The 15,758-nt window shown below is 59.2% G+C and overlaps 2 protein-coding genes across 3 annotated transcripts; both read left to right on the forward strand.

Annotated features, from left to right (window-relative positions):
* The first annotated feature begins 1,376 nt into the window (after positions 1–1,376).
* RPL3L (ribosomal protein L3 like) lies at positions 1,377–8,800 on the forward strand. Its single transcript, XM_070568811.1, has 10 exons — positions 1,377–1,578; positions 2,077–2,269; positions 3,602–3,770; positions 4,973–5,108; positions 6,640–6,826; positions 6,921–7,081; positions 7,286–7,387; positions 7,932–8,027; positions 8,244–8,363; positions 8,658–8,800. Exons 1-10 carry the CDS (start codon positions 1,576–1,578, stop codon positions 8,712–8,714), a joined length of 1,224 nt encoding a protein of 407 aa, XP_070424912.1. The 5' UTR covers positions 1,377–1,575; the 3' UTR covers positions 8,715–8,800.
* Positions 8,801–9,033: 233 nt separating this feature from the next.
* On the forward strand, positions 9,034–13,492 carry MSRB1 (methionine sulfoxide reductase B1). Of its 2 annotated transcripts, XM_008506708.2 has the most exons (4): positions 9,034–9,308; positions 10,919–11,067; positions 11,387–11,501; positions 12,570–13,492. In XM_008506708.2, the coding sequence occupies exons 1-4, from the start codon at positions 9,254–9,256 to the stop codon at positions 12,599–12,601; spliced, it is 351 nt and encodes a 116-aa protein (XP_008504930.2). In that variant the 5' UTR covers positions 9,034–9,253; the 3' UTR covers positions 12,602–13,492. The 2 variants fall into 2 exon arrangements, with proteins under 2 accessions (XP_008504930.2, XP_070424913.1); XM_070568812.1 differs by lacking the exon at positions 11,387–11,501 and having other exon boundaries at positions 9,125–9,308.
* Positions 13,493–15,758: the final 2,266 nt, after the last annotated feature.

Raw genomic sequence — 15,758 nt, forward strand, 5'->3', positions numbered from 1 at the left:
CCCTTGGGGCTCTCACCCACAAGGAGAGGTGGCTCCTATCCTGGGTGCAGGGTGCTCTGCTCCGGTTCTGGTGGTTCCACCCTGGGCTTGAGCACTGTTGTGCCCCCAAGGCAGCCCCACTGACCAGGGCCCTTCTGGCCACCTTCTGTGATCTCCAACCTGGCACAGCCCCCGGGGGGACTAAGGAGGGTGGTGGTCACTTCCTGCCCAGAGGCTGGACCCAGAGACACATAGCCATCAACTCTACGGACATACAGAATCTGGAATCACAGAAACATCAAATCTTCAAGTCATGAACTCTTAGAAACATACACGGTCAGACCCAAAGAATCGTAACATTGTCCTGCAACCTTGGCCTGAATGAGGGGACCTGATGGCTGCAGGCCAGAGCCGCTCCTGTCGCCATGACCCTCGGTAGCCAGCATGAGCTCGCTCACCAGAGAGTGTGAGCAAGCAGAGGAATATGGGATATGGGAAAGCGCCGAGGTGACGCTTTCTGCCTTGCCCGCCTGGTAGCACAGGGACTGGAGATCATGCGGCAGAAGCAGGAAAAGACAAACGAGAGGGAGGACCCAAGCGGCTTTGTGGCTTCGTGTCCAGCCCTCTGGCCCTTGGCCCATGTGCCTGGAGCCAGCCCCACGGCACCTGCGTCCTGTAGCGCTTGTGGTCCCAGCACCCATGGTGGTCCCTCTGCCCTGAGTCTGCTGGCCCTTCTGTCCTCCCTTCCCTCAGGCAGCCTCTGTCCTCCTGGGCCACAAACGGGGCTGTGGGCTGACCCTTCCCAAGGATTGATTCTGGGGGGGCTTAGTCTATAGTATTAAAGCAGCTTTGTAATTCAAAAGCAACCACAAAAACACAGAATCGTAACGTTAGCAGCATAGAATCTCAGCACCGCACAGTGCAAAATCCACAGGCCCTCAGAGGCATCTGAGGCCTAGAAAACTCTGATTCTACAGCTGCAGAACTTTGTAATCACAGAATCTCTGAATCAAAAACTAAGGGATTTTAATCCCCTTTTCATTCAAAACTTAAGTTCAGAATTTAAGTTCATAAAAGTGTCCAAATGTTCTTGGCTCTTCGCTGTTAAAGTCAAGGATCTCGACACCGAACAGCCCTGGTGGTCCTTCGGGCACACAGTCAACCCCCCCGGCACCCCATCCCCCTCTGCCTCAAGGCCAGCAAACTGGACCCAGACCCTCCTCCCCCCAAGAGAAGCCCCCGAGCTGGTGTTCCTCAACCCCCTCCCACGCCAAGTTCTTCCTGTCTTGGGAGGGTCACATGAGGCAGAAAGCAAAGTGAGTGTGACCCAGTGTCAGGGTCCCTAAAGAAAGGAGTGCCAGCCCTGGCTCCAGGTGTCCCCACCCCAGGCTGCCCATGTGATGCCCCCCCTCTGCGCGGTCCCAGGCCAGGCCTGCTCCTGGCACCAGAGCCCATGCCCGCCTCGGGAGATGACCAAGCTCTCCTGCCAGGGGCTAAATCTGGGATCTGGCTGCTGTGCGTCCTGGCCCTGCCACTCGACTTCCAGAGCCTGGCAGGGAGGCCCCTTCCCTTCCTGACCTGCAGGGACCGGCCGCCATGGTCAGTGGGCTGGGGGGGCTGGAACAGAAGCAATCTGGCTTCCTGGGGAGGGGCAGGTGGGCTTCTGGAGTCTCTCCCAGCAGAGACAGTCCTTGGGCCTGTGAGGGAGTAGGTGACTACAGGGGACAGCAGGGGCTAGAGCTCAGGTTGCCAGGCCTAGAACAGGCAAGGAGATGGACAGATGGCAGTGCCCCCTGCATCCGTAGCCCTCGGCCACAGTGTGGGCCTGCCCCTCCTGGGCCCAGCCTGGCTGAGCCCCCTGAGGCAGGTAGCCTGTGCCCGAGGAGCCTTGGTGCTGGCTCCTTCCTGAGACAGCGCCCCTGGCAAACGACCCCTCCTTCCCTGTAGATGGCTGGGGGAGGCACTGAAGACCACCAGGCCTGCATCCGGGGTCTCTAGCTCACTTCTGTGGGTCTGGGCTCAGGGACTGTCCAGCTGCCAGGGACACATCCCCATCACCGAGCCCCAGCTCTGCCCTCCCTCCCCTCCTGCCCCCAGTCCCATCGGAAGTTCTCGGCCCCTCGGCATGGACACCTGGGCTTCCTGCCCCACAAGAGGAGCCGCCGGCACCGGGGCAAAGTGAAGACGTGGCCTCGGGATGACCCCAGCCAGCCCGTGCACCTGACAGCTTTCCTGGGCTACAAGGCTGGCATGACACACACTCTGCGGGAGGTGCACCGGCCGGGGCTCAGTGAGTGGCCGCAGGGGACACGTTGGGGGGTGGGGGGTGAGGTGGCGAGGGGAGCATCTCTGACTTCTGGAAATCTGGAGAAACTTCCAGATGTTAGGAGCCAGAACTGGGCTCCGGGAGGGGAAATAGCCCCAAAAGGGTGAGGCCCTGACTGCTGGCCACTCTGGGGGTGGGTTCTGTCGTTGCCCCCAGTTTACCGATGGGACAATCGAGCAGTTCTGAAGCTTGCCAGCCGCCCAGTTAATAAGCAGAGGAGCTGGGATTCAGAGGCGGGCACCCTGATATGCTTTTCATTTTGAGATCATTGTAGATTCACACATGGTTATAAGAAATAATACAGAGACCCACGTACCTTTCACTCAGTTTCCCCCAATGGAAACATCTTGTAAAACTGTGGTAACATGTCACAACTGGATACGACGTGGATACATCCTACCACCTTGTTGTGGTTTCTCCAGTTGTGTGGGGGTGTGTATTTAGTTCTAAGAGGTTCTGTCGTGCATAAATGTGTGCACCCACCGCCTCAGAACATCCCATCCCTAGGCGGCTCCCTCCTGTTGCCCTTTTTAGCCACAGCCGCCCAACCTTCTGGTAACCACTCATCTGGTCTTCATCTCTCCTAATACTTTTTTTTTTTTTGCTTTTTCTCCCCAAATCCCTCCAGTACATAGTTGTATATTTTAGTTGTGGGTCCCTCTAGTTGTGGCATGTGGGACACCGCCTCAACATAGCCTGACCAGCGGTGCCACGTCTGCACCCAGGATCTGAACCAGCAAAACCCTGGGCCACCAAAGCGGAGGGCGAAAATGTAACCACTCGGCCATGAGGCCGGCCCCTTTCCTAAGACATTTTTTAAACATACTTCTTTTACTTTGCATCAGCCTCAATAATAACATCTATAAAATCATGCATTTTGGACAAGTTGTAGGTTTTTTCTGGAATTCTTCAACATACATTCACAACTATTAAAATAAAAAATGCTCATTTGTGCTCCATTAAAGGGGCTCAACCCTACCTTCTGGAGGACGCTTCCCTGGCTGTTGTTTTCCTATCCCATTCCTGAAGTATCTTATGGGGAAACTGAGGCAGACAGCAGGTCAGATCTTGCCTGAGATCTTAGTCAGAGCTAGCAAGGACCACCCGTGGAGCCCTGACCAGCGGCTGCTCCACGCCCCCGTGCAGAGCAGGGAGAGAAGGGGCAGGGAGCAGGCCGGCTGAGGGCTGGGGGTCAGCCTGGGCTCTGCTCCATCCTCCCTGGGGCAGGAAGGGGTCTTCCCCTCCATCCTCCGTGGAGGAGGCCCCTCTCCATCCCCGTCTCTGGGTCTCGTGCAGAAATTTCCAAGCGGGAGGAGGTGGAGGCGGTGACGATTGTGGAGACGCCGCCTCTGGTGGTGGTGGGCGTCGTGGGCTACGTGGCCACGCCCCGAGGCCTGCGGAGCTTCAAGACCATCTTCGCGGAGCACCTCAGCGATGAGTGCCGCCGCCGCTTCTACAAGGACTGGTGAGGGCTGCCCTGAGGGGCACCACACAGGCTGGTGGGACCACAGGGGCTGGGCGGGCCCTTCACTCCCCGGCCCTGTGCTGGAACGATGCAGGTGGGTGGGCAGGAGAAGGGTGTGGAAGGGAGGAAAGTGTACGGTGGGGGGAGGGGAGTGCCTTCACCTCAATAAAAGATGAGTACTGGAGGGCTGGAGAGGAAACTGGGATAGGGAAAAAGAAGAAGCGAGTGTTCTAATGCTCAGGGTTAATTAAGGTACTAATGTGATGGAATGTCAGAGTTGGCTCTGAGCTTCCTAGCAGCCAGGGTGAAAAGGGAAGCAGCTAACAGGCAAGCTCTTCTCATCAGAAAGAAAGGCATCCTCAGGCCTCATATCTCGCCCGGCACTAAGTCCTGAAAGGGAAGCCCCACCTGCCTGAGGAAACTTGCAGACAGCCACCTCCTTACAGAGGCAGAGGCACAGACAGCCCAGCCTTGGTCCTCTATGGGAGGTGACGAGCGTGGGCCCCAGAGTCAGAGCAGGCTGCATGACCAGGCCAGCTGGCTGATCTCTTGGAGTCTCGTATCACCCCTCTACACACTGTGGATGCCGTCAAATGGAGACGGGAGTAGTCCCTGCATCATGGGGCTGCTATGAGGTTAGGTGAATGTGTGTCAAGGTTCAGAAAAAGTCCTCAGCAAATGCCGCCAGCCCTGTTCTCGCTGTTTCTGTTGTTACCAACCTGCCCCTTACCCAGAGGCTCTGCCCTCTGTGACGCTTGGTTTCTTCATCTGTAGAATGGGGATAATAATGTCCACCTTCCAGAGTTCTGGCGAGGGTGAGGAACCACGGGGCACGGTGCCTAGCCAGTGCCGGCTGTTTGCTCTAGAAGTGGGGTCGGCAGCCATGGCAATGTGGGCAGGTGGCCATGGGCCGGTCGGCACGCCCCTTCCCCCAGCTCCTGCATGACTGCCACTTGCTCTCAGGCTCTGGGGAGGCAGCAAGGGTGGAGGAAACTGAGGCCTGGAGAGGAAGGGATGGTGTGTCTGGACCCAGCGCAGGGACCCTGGGGTGGGGGCCTAGCAGTGGCCTTCCCCAGGAAGGAAAGGAGGGGGAGGCGGCATTTACTGTCCTAAGACCCCTGCCGGGGGCTGTGGGTATGGGGGTGGCACGGGCCTGGGTAGCGGCTCAGCTTCCCTCTGAGTACGCACCGTGCATGGCTCAGGCACAAGAGCAAGAAGAAAGCCTTCACCAAGGCCTGCAGGAGGTGGCGCGATGCCAGCGGCAAGAAGCAGCTCCAGAAGGACTTCGCTGCCATGAAGAAGTACTGCAAGGTCATTCGGGTCATTGTCCACACCCAGGTCAGCCCCACCCCTTGTTCACACCCAGCCAGCCCCACCCCCCTGTCCACACCCAGTCAGCCCCCACCCCTTTGTCCACACCTGGTCAGCCCCCACCCCTTTGTCCACATCCAGGTCAGCCCCACACCCTTGTCCACACCTGGTCAGCCCCACCCCATGTCCATACCTGGTCAGCCCCCACCCCCTTGTCCACACCTGGTCAGCCCCCACCCCCATGTCCATACCTGGTCAGCCCTCACCCCCTTGTCCACACCTGGTCAGCCCCCACCCCCTTGTCCACACCTGGTTAGGCAGTCTGCCCCTGTGCACCTCCCCCCACCATGCCAGCTTCCTGGAGCCCTGGCAAATGTCAGCCTAAAAATATCAGGAACCCGGGCACAGGCCCAGAGGGTCGGCTGACACCCGCAGCCCCACGGATGGGACGCTGGGCCTTGGCCCTACCCGGCGGCCAACCCAGGCCCTGAAAGGCCCTGAGGGCCTGCGTCTCCTGCCAGATGTCCTATGTAGAGGCTGGTTGCCTCCCTTTGGGTTCTGGCACAGTGTGTGTGTGAATCAACATTCGGACATGGGCTGATGTGGGCTGACAGGTTACCCACATCCTCCGGCTTATTCTGGAACATTCCTTAGTATCTTGTCCTCAGGGAAGCTTCCTCTAGGCCTGGAGCAACCCCCCTGCCCCTCCCCTGTTATTCTCACATGTGTCGCTCCTGGTCACTTGTGTCACTGGTTAATGTCCGTCCCCTGAGACAGACTTGAGCTCGGCAGGGCAGAGGCCACAGCTGCCTGCTCAGCACTGTGCCCCAGCACCCACCAGAGCCTTGTATGCAGCAGGTTCTCCATAAGCACTTGCTGTTGAGCACTGTGCTGTGACCTAACCTTGTCCCTATTTCCCCCTGTGCAGCCCCACAGCCTGTGCCTCACACATAGCAGCCAGAGACGTTTAAAAATATGAATCAGATCGTGTCACACCCCACACTTCGAATAAAACCTGAGCTCATCCCAGCAAGACTTGCCTGGCCAGGCCCTGCTCACCTCTGACTCCATCCTGCTCAACATGGTCTAGACACTTCGATCTGCTTTCTGTCCCACCAGTTCCCTGGATCTTCCCTGCCACAGGGCCTTTGCACACGTGATTCCTTCTGCCCAAAAGACACTCTCAGATCTTCACCTAGTGGCTCCTTGTTATTGGCGTCGCTTCCTCAGAGAAGCCCTCCCTGACCACCCCACGTGCAATAACTGTCCTCTCCACCCCATCAGAACACTTAGCCCTCTCCAAGAGTTTACGTGCCTTCTGTCCCCCAACTAGATGGTGGCTCCACGAGGGCCGGGACCCTGTCTGCCTCCTTCCATGCTGTATCCCCAGTGCTTAGCACAGAACATGGCACGTAGCCAGACCAGAGCATGGGAACATCTGTTGAATGAATGCATGCTTGAAAGCCTGTCAGGGTCACCAGCTGGTCATGTTATGTCTGCAAATGGGAGGTGGGAGGTGTGATCCTCTGGGAACTGACTGGCTGTGCCGTGTGTGCAGATGAAGCTGCTGCCCTTCCGGCAGAAGAAGGCCCACATCATGGAGATCCAGCTGAATGGCGGCACGGTGGCTGAGAAGGTGGCCTGGGCCCAGGCCCGGCTGGAGAAGCAGGTGCCAGTGCACAGCGTGTTCAGCCAGAGTGAGGTCATTGATGTCATTGCTGTCACCAAGGGCCGGGGTGTCAAAGGTAGGGCCAGGTGGGGATAGTGGCTCAGGGAAGGCTGCCTGGAGGTGGTGGGGGCCAGAGTGGCCTCTCAGCCACCAGCCCCTCCCTCCTGCAGGGGTCACAAGTCGCTGGCATACCAAGAAGCTGCCTCGGAAGACCCACAAGGGGCTGCGCAAGGTGGCCTGCATTGGTGCCTGGCACCCAGCCCGAGTGGGCTGCTCCATCGCCCGGGCTGGGCAGAAGGGCTACCACCACCGCACGGAGCTCAACAAGAAGGTACGTCCGCGGTCCTAGGGGTAGGGGGATGCCCTGACCAGGCCCCCGTCGGGGGGATGCATGACCCAGACCCTGCCTTGTGCTCGGAAGGCACTGAAGTGCCCCCACCAGTGCCTAGTTCTAAGCACACGTGCTGATGGTACAGACATACCACTGGCCCCAGGGGCCACCTGCTGCCCTCAATGCACCCTGTTCTCCTTGCAGATCTACCGCATTGGCCGGGGGCTGCACATGGAGGACGGGAAGGTGGTCAAGAACAATGCGTCCACCAGCTACGACGTGACTGACAAGTCCATCACACCGCTGGTGAGGGTGGGAGGCCAGTTTGGCTGAGGGAGCCTGGCGTGCATGTGCGGGGCAGGCGTGTTGGGTGCTGACCTGCCCCCAGAGCTCAGGCATCAGCAAGCAGCTGCCTGGGTGGAACAAACCCCTGCCATTCCCACATCCTCTGAGCCTCCTCTGCAGACGGCTTACACTCCAGCTGCTGTCACAGGGTGCAGAGTGCAGCAGCTCCAACTGTGGTCTCGGAGTCAGGCCGCCTGGGCTGGAACCCCAGCTGCAGTATGTAGCCCCCATGGGGCCTGGAGCAAGTGACTTCACCCCTCTGAGCTCAACTCAGTTTCTCCCTCTGTAAAATGCAGATTGTTAGATGAGATAATGACAGAAAGGACTTGGGTTGTGGCTCAGACGCTGCCCTGATTAGTGATCGAGGGTGTCACCCCCAGGCCACGGGGCCAGTACTGGCTCCTTCCCATCACAGCTGCATGTGGGGAGTCCTCTTAGGGTTCCCAGCTGCCCCCCAACTCAGCAGCCCCTCTCCTGGCCTGGATCCTGACCCACCTCCCCGCAGGGCGGTTTCCCCCACTATGGGGAAGTCAACAATGACTTCGTGATGCTGAAGGGTTGCATCGCGGGCACCAAGAAGCGGGTCATCACGCTGAGGAAGGTCAGCCTGGTGGCGGGCTGGGGAGCAGCAGCCCCATGGGCTGTGGGAGGTTTGGGGGGCTGGCCTGCCCTGTCCTGGGAGGGGCGGGGAGAGCAACAAGGGAGGGGTTCTGGCAGGAGCTGGGTGAGTGACACCTTCTGGGTGTGGACTGGGGTGATGGGAGGGGGTGGGTGGGGACCTCCCATCTTGAAGCTCTCTTCTCCCGTGGATCCCCAGTCCCTCCTGGTGCACCACAGCCGCGGGGCCCTGGAGAATATTGAACTCAAGTTCATCGACACCACCTCCAAGTTTGGCCATGGCCGCTTCCAGACAGCCCAAGAAAAGAGGGTCTTCATGGTGAGCCCACCCGCCTTGTTCTCTGGGGCTCTGGCCCCATATCCCACCTGCCCCAGAGTGGGGAAGCTGGGGCAGGTAGGGGTGGAAGGGACGCCCCCTGCATTCTTCCATGGCGGGGTCTTTTAGGAGTCCAGCCCTGGGCACTGATTCTTGCTGGAAAAGAGGGGAGGGGAGGGACGGGCGGTGGGAGGCCGGGGCAGGGCCAGCTCTAGGGGACCCCGGCGGCTGGCCAGCGGCAGTATTCCAGGCTGGACCCTGGGACTAATGCTCCTCCTGTCCTCTCCATCCTCGCAGGGTCCCCAGAAGAAGCATCTTGAGAAGGAAAAGCCAGAGACCTCGGGAGACTTGTAGGCGGCACAGGGATCAAGGGAGCCTGAAAGAAGCAGAGCGCGACCCCTGCCAGTCCCCCGTTCTAATAAAGGCCGGAGGCAACTTTTCCCGCGGTGTCTCAGAGTTCGGGGAATGGAAAGGCCGGCCGACGGCCAGTGGCCGGGGACTTAGCACCGGGGCAGGTGGAGCGGACTCGGCTCTGAGGGTGCGGCGTGGAGGCCACCCCAAAAGCAGCGCAGCTCAGCGGCGCCCGGGGCGCTCGGGGCGGGGCGGGGCCTCGGGGATGCGGCACCGGAGTGGTCCTGAGGAGGCTTGATGGGCGGGGCCTGCTGGGAAGGGGGAGAGGGCGTGTCCTCGGGGGCGGGGCCTACTAGAGGCGGAAGCGGAACCCTCGTTCTGGGTCGTGATTGGTCCCCTGGAGGGGCGGGGCCTGGGGGCGGGCTCCGGGGAGTCATTGGTCTTCGGGGGAGGGCCGGGAGGCGGGCGCAGGCTCCCGGGTCCGCGGTCGGTGGCCTCGGGTCTCTCGGCGGCACTCAGCGTGCGGCAGTCCCCGCGGCGCCATGTCGTTCTGCAGCTTCTTCGGGGGCGAGATTTTCCAGAACCACTTCGAGCCGGGTACGACCTGTGACCTGGAGGGCAGCGGGGCGGGGACACTCATTAGAGGGGCCTGCGGGAAACGGGGATCACAAGGAGGGAGGGGTCTGGGGGCCCGGAGAGGGGTACCTGAGGGGAGGGACACGTTAGAGAGAGGTGTCGCTGCCCTCGAGGAGAACGGGCCTTGAGTGTGAGCATGGCTGTTTCCAGGGGCATCTGTGGGGTGAGGGTGCATGAGGGTAGTGACGCCGGTGGGGGGGATCCGAGTCAGGATCTGGCCTTTAGAGGGGCACGAGGAAGGTCTTGTCCAGGGGCAGCCCCCTGATGTTACCCCTGTCCTCTTCCCTCCCGGTTCCCGTGACCCGCCGAGTACACCGGCAAGTACAGGACAACCCTTCCGATCGATCGATCGGATTGTGCCTTCCTGGTGCCTCCCCCACCTGCTCAGGGCCCTGGGGTTGGTAGCCAGGAGTGCCCCAGGCTACCAGGGAGTGAAGTTTGACCAGTGAAGTTTCACCCGACAGCCTGGGCAGGGGTGGGAGGAGTGGGGGTGGTTTGAGGCATGGCCAACCTTTAGCCCTTGCCCTGGGCTTTGAGAGGCACTGGTGAGTCCTCTTCTGGGCTGTGCTGCCTGGTAATGGACTAATTTGGTAAAACTATGCCCACAGGCAAGACTAGGGGAGTGACCCACCTAGGGCGGGATCTGTTGAGTGTCAGCCCTCTAGGGGACTGCGCTGTGACACTGGGCATCTATGGCTGGCAGCTGTGACATAGGACCCTCTGGGCAAAGCCCTCCCCTGAGACCTTCTGGCTGTGGAACCCCGGGTTGTCAGCAGGCTGCTCTGCCAAAGGCAGAAACTCCACTTCCGCCTCACCTCTTGGTTCCTCTTTGCTTCCTCCTCCAGTTCCCAGAAAAGGCTGAGTTCACCCACTCCGGGGGAGGCTGTCCCCAGGCGGGGCTGGGTGAGGAGTTTCCTCACTCCCAAGCACTGTTCTGCAAGTCAGTCTTGCAGCCTTTTTTTTCCCCCCTCAAAGTAATCTTTTGGGGATAGGTTAAAACCTGTCGTCCTCCCTGGCCCTCTGTCTTTCTGGGCCACCTCTGTGGCCTGGAGGCCTTTTTGCGGGCACCGTTCTTTTCCTGGGTGGAGAGCAGGCTCACGGCTGGGTGTCCAGCTCAAGGCTTGGGAAGGGAGGGGGGCTAGGTGGTGGTGCTGGCCTTATCGGAGTCCCCACTGTGTGGGACCTGCTGGGGGTGGGAGTGCCGTGTCCTCCTTGGGCTGCCTGCCTTCCTTCCTGGCTGCACGCCCTCTAGCTGACCTTTTTTCCCCGAGCCTCAGCTTTCTCATCTGTAAAGTGGAAAGGTCTAAACACAGGGCTATTGAGAAGAGTCAGTGAGATAAGTGTGAAAAGTGGGTCTCCTGGTCTCTGGCACATGCTTAGAACCACTAAATGTGAGCTCAGTGGTGTGTCTCCCTGACAGAGCCAATACCTAGAGCTGTGGATGGCCAGTGGGGGTGTGGGGACAGTGTGCAGCCCACTCGGCCAAGGGGGATGGCGCTGTGTCTCCTGGGTCCGAGGATTTGGGAGCTCATCTCAGAGACATCTGCTTTTGCCTCGCCTTCTGCCCGCAGGCATCTATGTGTGCGCCAAGTGTGGTTATGAGCTCTTCTCCAGTCGCTCAAAGTATGCACACTCCTCCCCATGGCCGGCCTTCACTGAGACCATCCATGCTGACAGCGTGGCCAAGCGTCCAGAGCACAATCGGCCCGAAGCCTTAAAGGTGAGTGGCAGCAGCAGGGGGTGGGGAGGGGATGTTGGCCAGGGAGGGCCTGAGAGCTGGCCACCCCTTCCTTCCTTCTGCTCCCCGACAGCTCCAGGGGCTTAGCGTCTGTCTATCCCAGCCAGGGGAGCTGCACTCCAAACTATTGGGCAAGCCTGGGGTCCTGGTGGGCAAAGGGAAGCAGGGTGGCTTTCCTGTGAGGGCTCCAGGACAAAGGTCTTTGCCTGCCAGCAGTTACCTTGAGAAAAGGGCGTGGGGAGGACACCGTCTGCTGGTGGCAGGAAGGGCCATTGTTTCAGCTGTTTGGTGGTCTTCCCAGGTGTCCTGTGGCAAGTGTGGCAACGGGCTGGGCCATGAGTTTCTGAATGATGGCCCCAAGCGGGGGCAGTCCCGCTTCTGAATATTCAGCAGCTCGCTGAAGTTCGTCCCTAAAGGTGAGCTTGTCCTGCCAAGGGGCACAGGCCTTGTGTACACAGGTGTACATTTCAGGGGCCCAGGGGCAGGGGACACACTGTTCTTGTCCACTCACAGTGACAAAGCATGGGGGCACCAAAGCACACTGCCCAGGACCTGCCCAGGGCCACCCCAAAAAGTGGCGGTGGGGCAGGGACAAGGGGGCAGGTGTCCTGCCTCCTGTGCCTGGTTGATCATCTGTGCCTTGAAAGGGGGCATCTGGGGGTGGATGTGGCGAAGGGTTTTCTCCAGAGGCCTGGCCCTTCCCTGTGCCTGGAGTGGGAGGCAGAACTGGATAGAGCCTGGGGCCCAGGGCTGTGTGGCTTCGGGCTTGCTCCTCAGCCTCTCTGAGCCCACCTCCTCCCTACACTGGGGGGGCAATCACAGAGCCTCCGTCACAGGCCTTTGAGGACAGCTGCGTAACGCGGTGCACCTGGGCTCTGGCATGTAGCGATGGCTCCAGTGTGCTCTCCTGGGGGCCGGATTCTTGTTCTGGTAGTTCATCTGGGGAGCTGCTGTCGTCTGTGTGCCCTTTCTCTGGGCTCGGCCTCCTCTCTGGCCCCTTGCTCTCTTGCTCTCACAGAGCCTCACAATCACCCATTCTGTCTGCACACCCAGCCGCCCTGTAGATTCCCCTGCACGCTTTGTAGCTCAAATCCCGGCTCCTTGCTTGCCGCCTGCAGGACCGTGGCCGGGCCCTAATCTTGGTTTTGTCCTGTGTAAGATGGGGCTGCTGACAGCACCTGCTTGCTGCTGTCACCCCGGGGCTAAGCGAGGGTGTCCCTCAGGGCCCGCACAAGGTGAGGGTGCGAGAATGCTTTTGTCCTTTTGTGCTTATTCGTGCTCCGTCCGTGTGGAAGAAGAGACTCAGGGTTTTCCTGTGGATCTCGAGGAACAAAACGGCATCCAGCCTCCCCCAGGCTGGGCGTCTGGGTCCTCCCGGCCCCCCGCCTGCAGGCTAGAGCGGGAGTGGGCTAGCTCAGGCAACCGTGTCTGAGGCATAAATTAGCAGTGACTTGTTTTTCTCTCCCCTCCCTCCTTTCTTTCAGGCAAAGAAAGTTCCGCCTCCCAGGGGCAGTAGGCGGGCAGCCCACACCCATCCCAGATGGACACAGCACCGTGGCTACAGTCCGGCCATCCCACCTTGGAACTGGAACCCCAGACGTTCAGACAGGGGAGTGGGGGTAGCTGAAACATCAGGAAAGTGCCCGAGGCCTTGGCCCTGCACAGGTCCCCCTTGGGAAAAGCACGGGTTTGCCGTGAATGGCCTGTACCCCGCTGCCAGGACGGGCCTGTGAGGCCCCGTGCAGGCTCGTCTTAGCCTTCCGCTCACACAGGAGTCTCGGGGTGGGCCCCAGGCCTACCTTGTCTCTGAATGACTGTGCGCCCCCACCTTCTCTGTCTGCACCCACCCCCTGGGGTCCAGCTCTGAGCTGGACTCCGGCCCTCAGCAAAGCTCATGTCCACCTCCCCAGGCTGTTCCAGGAGACAGAATGCAAACGGAGGCAGCCCCAGCCGGCTGCTCCAGCCCAGTCACTGCATGATTCACTCTGGTGAAACCCTTCGGGGCGGCCAGAGTGGTGAGGACCTGTGACCCGCTGGAGGAGCAGGGAGGGGCAGATTCCTGATCTCTCAGTTACAAAAGGAGAAACCCTGCCCCCATTTCACAATCTGGGCAGGTGCAACTTGTCTCCTTCCGGCTCAGGAAAGCAGCTATTGCTCCATTTCCTCCGCTGCACAAGGCTGGGGACGCTGGAGCTCACAGGCGACAGGTCACACCTTCCCAGGATACGGTGACCGTACCTTACCGCACATGCTCTGAAGCCCTTACCGCCTGGGAGGGTGGGTGACGTGAAGCTTCCCCACCCCCATCTTGAATCCTCTCTGGAGTAGTCAGGAGACGGTCAATAAACAAACGAAGCCCAGGCCTGCTGTCTGTATTAACAGCATCAGGAATGCTTGGCCACAAGCAGCAGGCTTTGCGTGTTGTTTCATTTGTTCCAGAAATATTTATGGAGCGTCTGCTCTGTGCCAGGTGCCAGCCTCGGTGCCGGGGATGCAGCTGTGAGCAAGACAGAGAGGGCCTGCCCTCAAGGTCCTACGGCATAGTTGGGACAGTCAGTTCATGTCAGTGATGATGAAGGCCATGAGTCACCACTGCAGAAGAGTGACGCTAGAATGTGGGGAGGGGGCGATTATGGGGCTGGTGCTTTGGCCCCAGTGATCAGGGAGGAGGATGCCAAGGAAGGGTCGTCAGAGAAGCAAAGAGAAACAAGGTGAGAGAAACAAGGAGAAGAGCTTCCCAGGTAGCACACAGCATGTGCAAAAGCCCTGAGGCAGCATGCCCCAGGCCCTGCAGGGGGAGGTGCGAAACGTGACCAACGAGAATGTGTGCTGTGCTCCAAAAGAACATGGTTTCCCCAGTTTATATTGACAGAAACCTGGGGAATATGTGTGGGAATGGATATAAGGGCTGGGATAATGGTGGAAGGAAGGTAAAGTTGGGTCAGGTGGAATTTACTGATCGAGCCTCGCTCAGCAGAGATTCGGGCTCTGCTTTGGGCCACCTGAGTGCCGTGGGGGGTCATTAGATCCCCAGGCAGCAGGGCCAAGCGGCAGCACTTGGCTGGCAAAGGCACGGTGGGTGTGGTGACCGTGATGCACCACAGAGTCAGCAGCAGGCAGGACAGTCCTGTGGCAGGGGCTGGTTGATCATGGCGCTCCTACAAGTGACATGGATGGGATGCTGCTCGTCTGTATGAGCAGAAGAGTTCTAGGTCAAGTGAACAAAAGTCTAACTTGAATCATAAAGGCAGAAAGCCATGACCCCTCGATCAATTCCCAGACATGAGTTCATTTACAGACCCAGAACTCCTGAAGGAACTGGAAGCGGGGACCCCTGGAGGAAGGACCTGGCTGTAGCGCCCAAAATGTATATTGTTAATCTCTCCCAGCCTTTCCCAAAGGGACCTCCGCCAGGGTGACTGTGCCCTGGGGAAAGTGAGCAGATGTTTCGGGCTTATGGGACCCGGGCTCTGGACTCATACAGATTCCAGGAGACGCGAATGTCACTGTGGGGTCAGGAAGGATGCTGGGGTTGAGGAGAAGACCCACCACGGCTCCCCGTGCTTCAGCGAAACCCCAGCTGCGTGGCCTTCTCGCCAAGTGTCTGCGCTTTCATATTGTGGGAGCATCCGTTGTATCTCTGGGGGAAGCAGCTTTCTAAGTTTGCTGTGGCTGAACCAGGAAAGAATGCATGTGCAGATTTCCACAGAATTATGGTTCCATGAAAGATTCTGAGGAGATGAGGAAGGCTGCTATCTTTCAGAGTGACTTTGGAATGTAAAGAATTTCTTTGGGTTGAGTTCCATGGAAGTTTGTCATTCATTGACCTGTATTCCTGAAATATGAAACATGAATATTTGGGCTAAGGAATAGTTTCTCTTGATAAATAAACACTTTAGAAAAAGAAAAGTCACTGTCTTAGAGTAGGGCTGGTGGAAGTGGGCTCATGGAGTGGGTCCAGTGGGTCCCCAAACCCATTCTGTGGTCATCTCCCCAGTTCCGGATGCATAATTGGAATAGACATACTCAGCGGTTGGGTGCGTCTGCACAGCAGGAGGAGGGGCCTGCAGGTGTGGGGGCAAAGGTGGCCAGATGAGGTTGGAGGCTGGGGAGGGAGGAAGGGGAGAGGTTGGCCTGTTTGGCCTACTCTCTCCTCAGTGATGGGACTCTGCCCTCCGTTGATCCCAGCACAGGCCAGGGGTCCTTGATCTGGTGTGGGGTCACTGGCCTGTGCAGGGGCTGCTGGCTCACTTGCTGGGTCTTGGCGGGCCTCCGGCTCACTGTGCGATCTCTGGCAGAGCACTTAAATCTCCTCTGTCTGTGGAACCAGTCTGTCTCCTTGTTGGGTGAGGGCAGCGAGAGCCATGGGGGGCAGGGGGTGACAGATGCACGGATTCTGAGAGCACTTTGCTCTGTGGGGTAGATCCCAGACACGAGGCTGCGTTGGCCAGTGTGCAGAGGAAGGCGTGCGGTGGGTGGGAGGGGTCAGCACTGATGAAATGCACCAAGGAGGCCCATGCAGAAGAATCCCACCCTCAGGAGGCACCTGCTGCCGCCGCTTGCCTGCTCCCCGCAGTGTGGCAGCCACCTTAGCTAGAAATCATCTCCATCCTGCCCTGCCGTGGGCCAGCACTGATGGCAGCTGCTAGAAAATACCCTTGGGGCTGCAGAGG

The sequence above is a fragment of the Equus przewalskii genome, chromosome 12 (assembly GCF_037783145.1).
Source record: "Equus przewalskii isolate Varuska chromosome 12, EquPr2, whole genome shotgun sequence".
Lineage (NCBI taxonomy): Eukaryota > Metazoa > Chordata > Mammalia > Perissodactyla > Equidae > Equus > Equus przewalskii.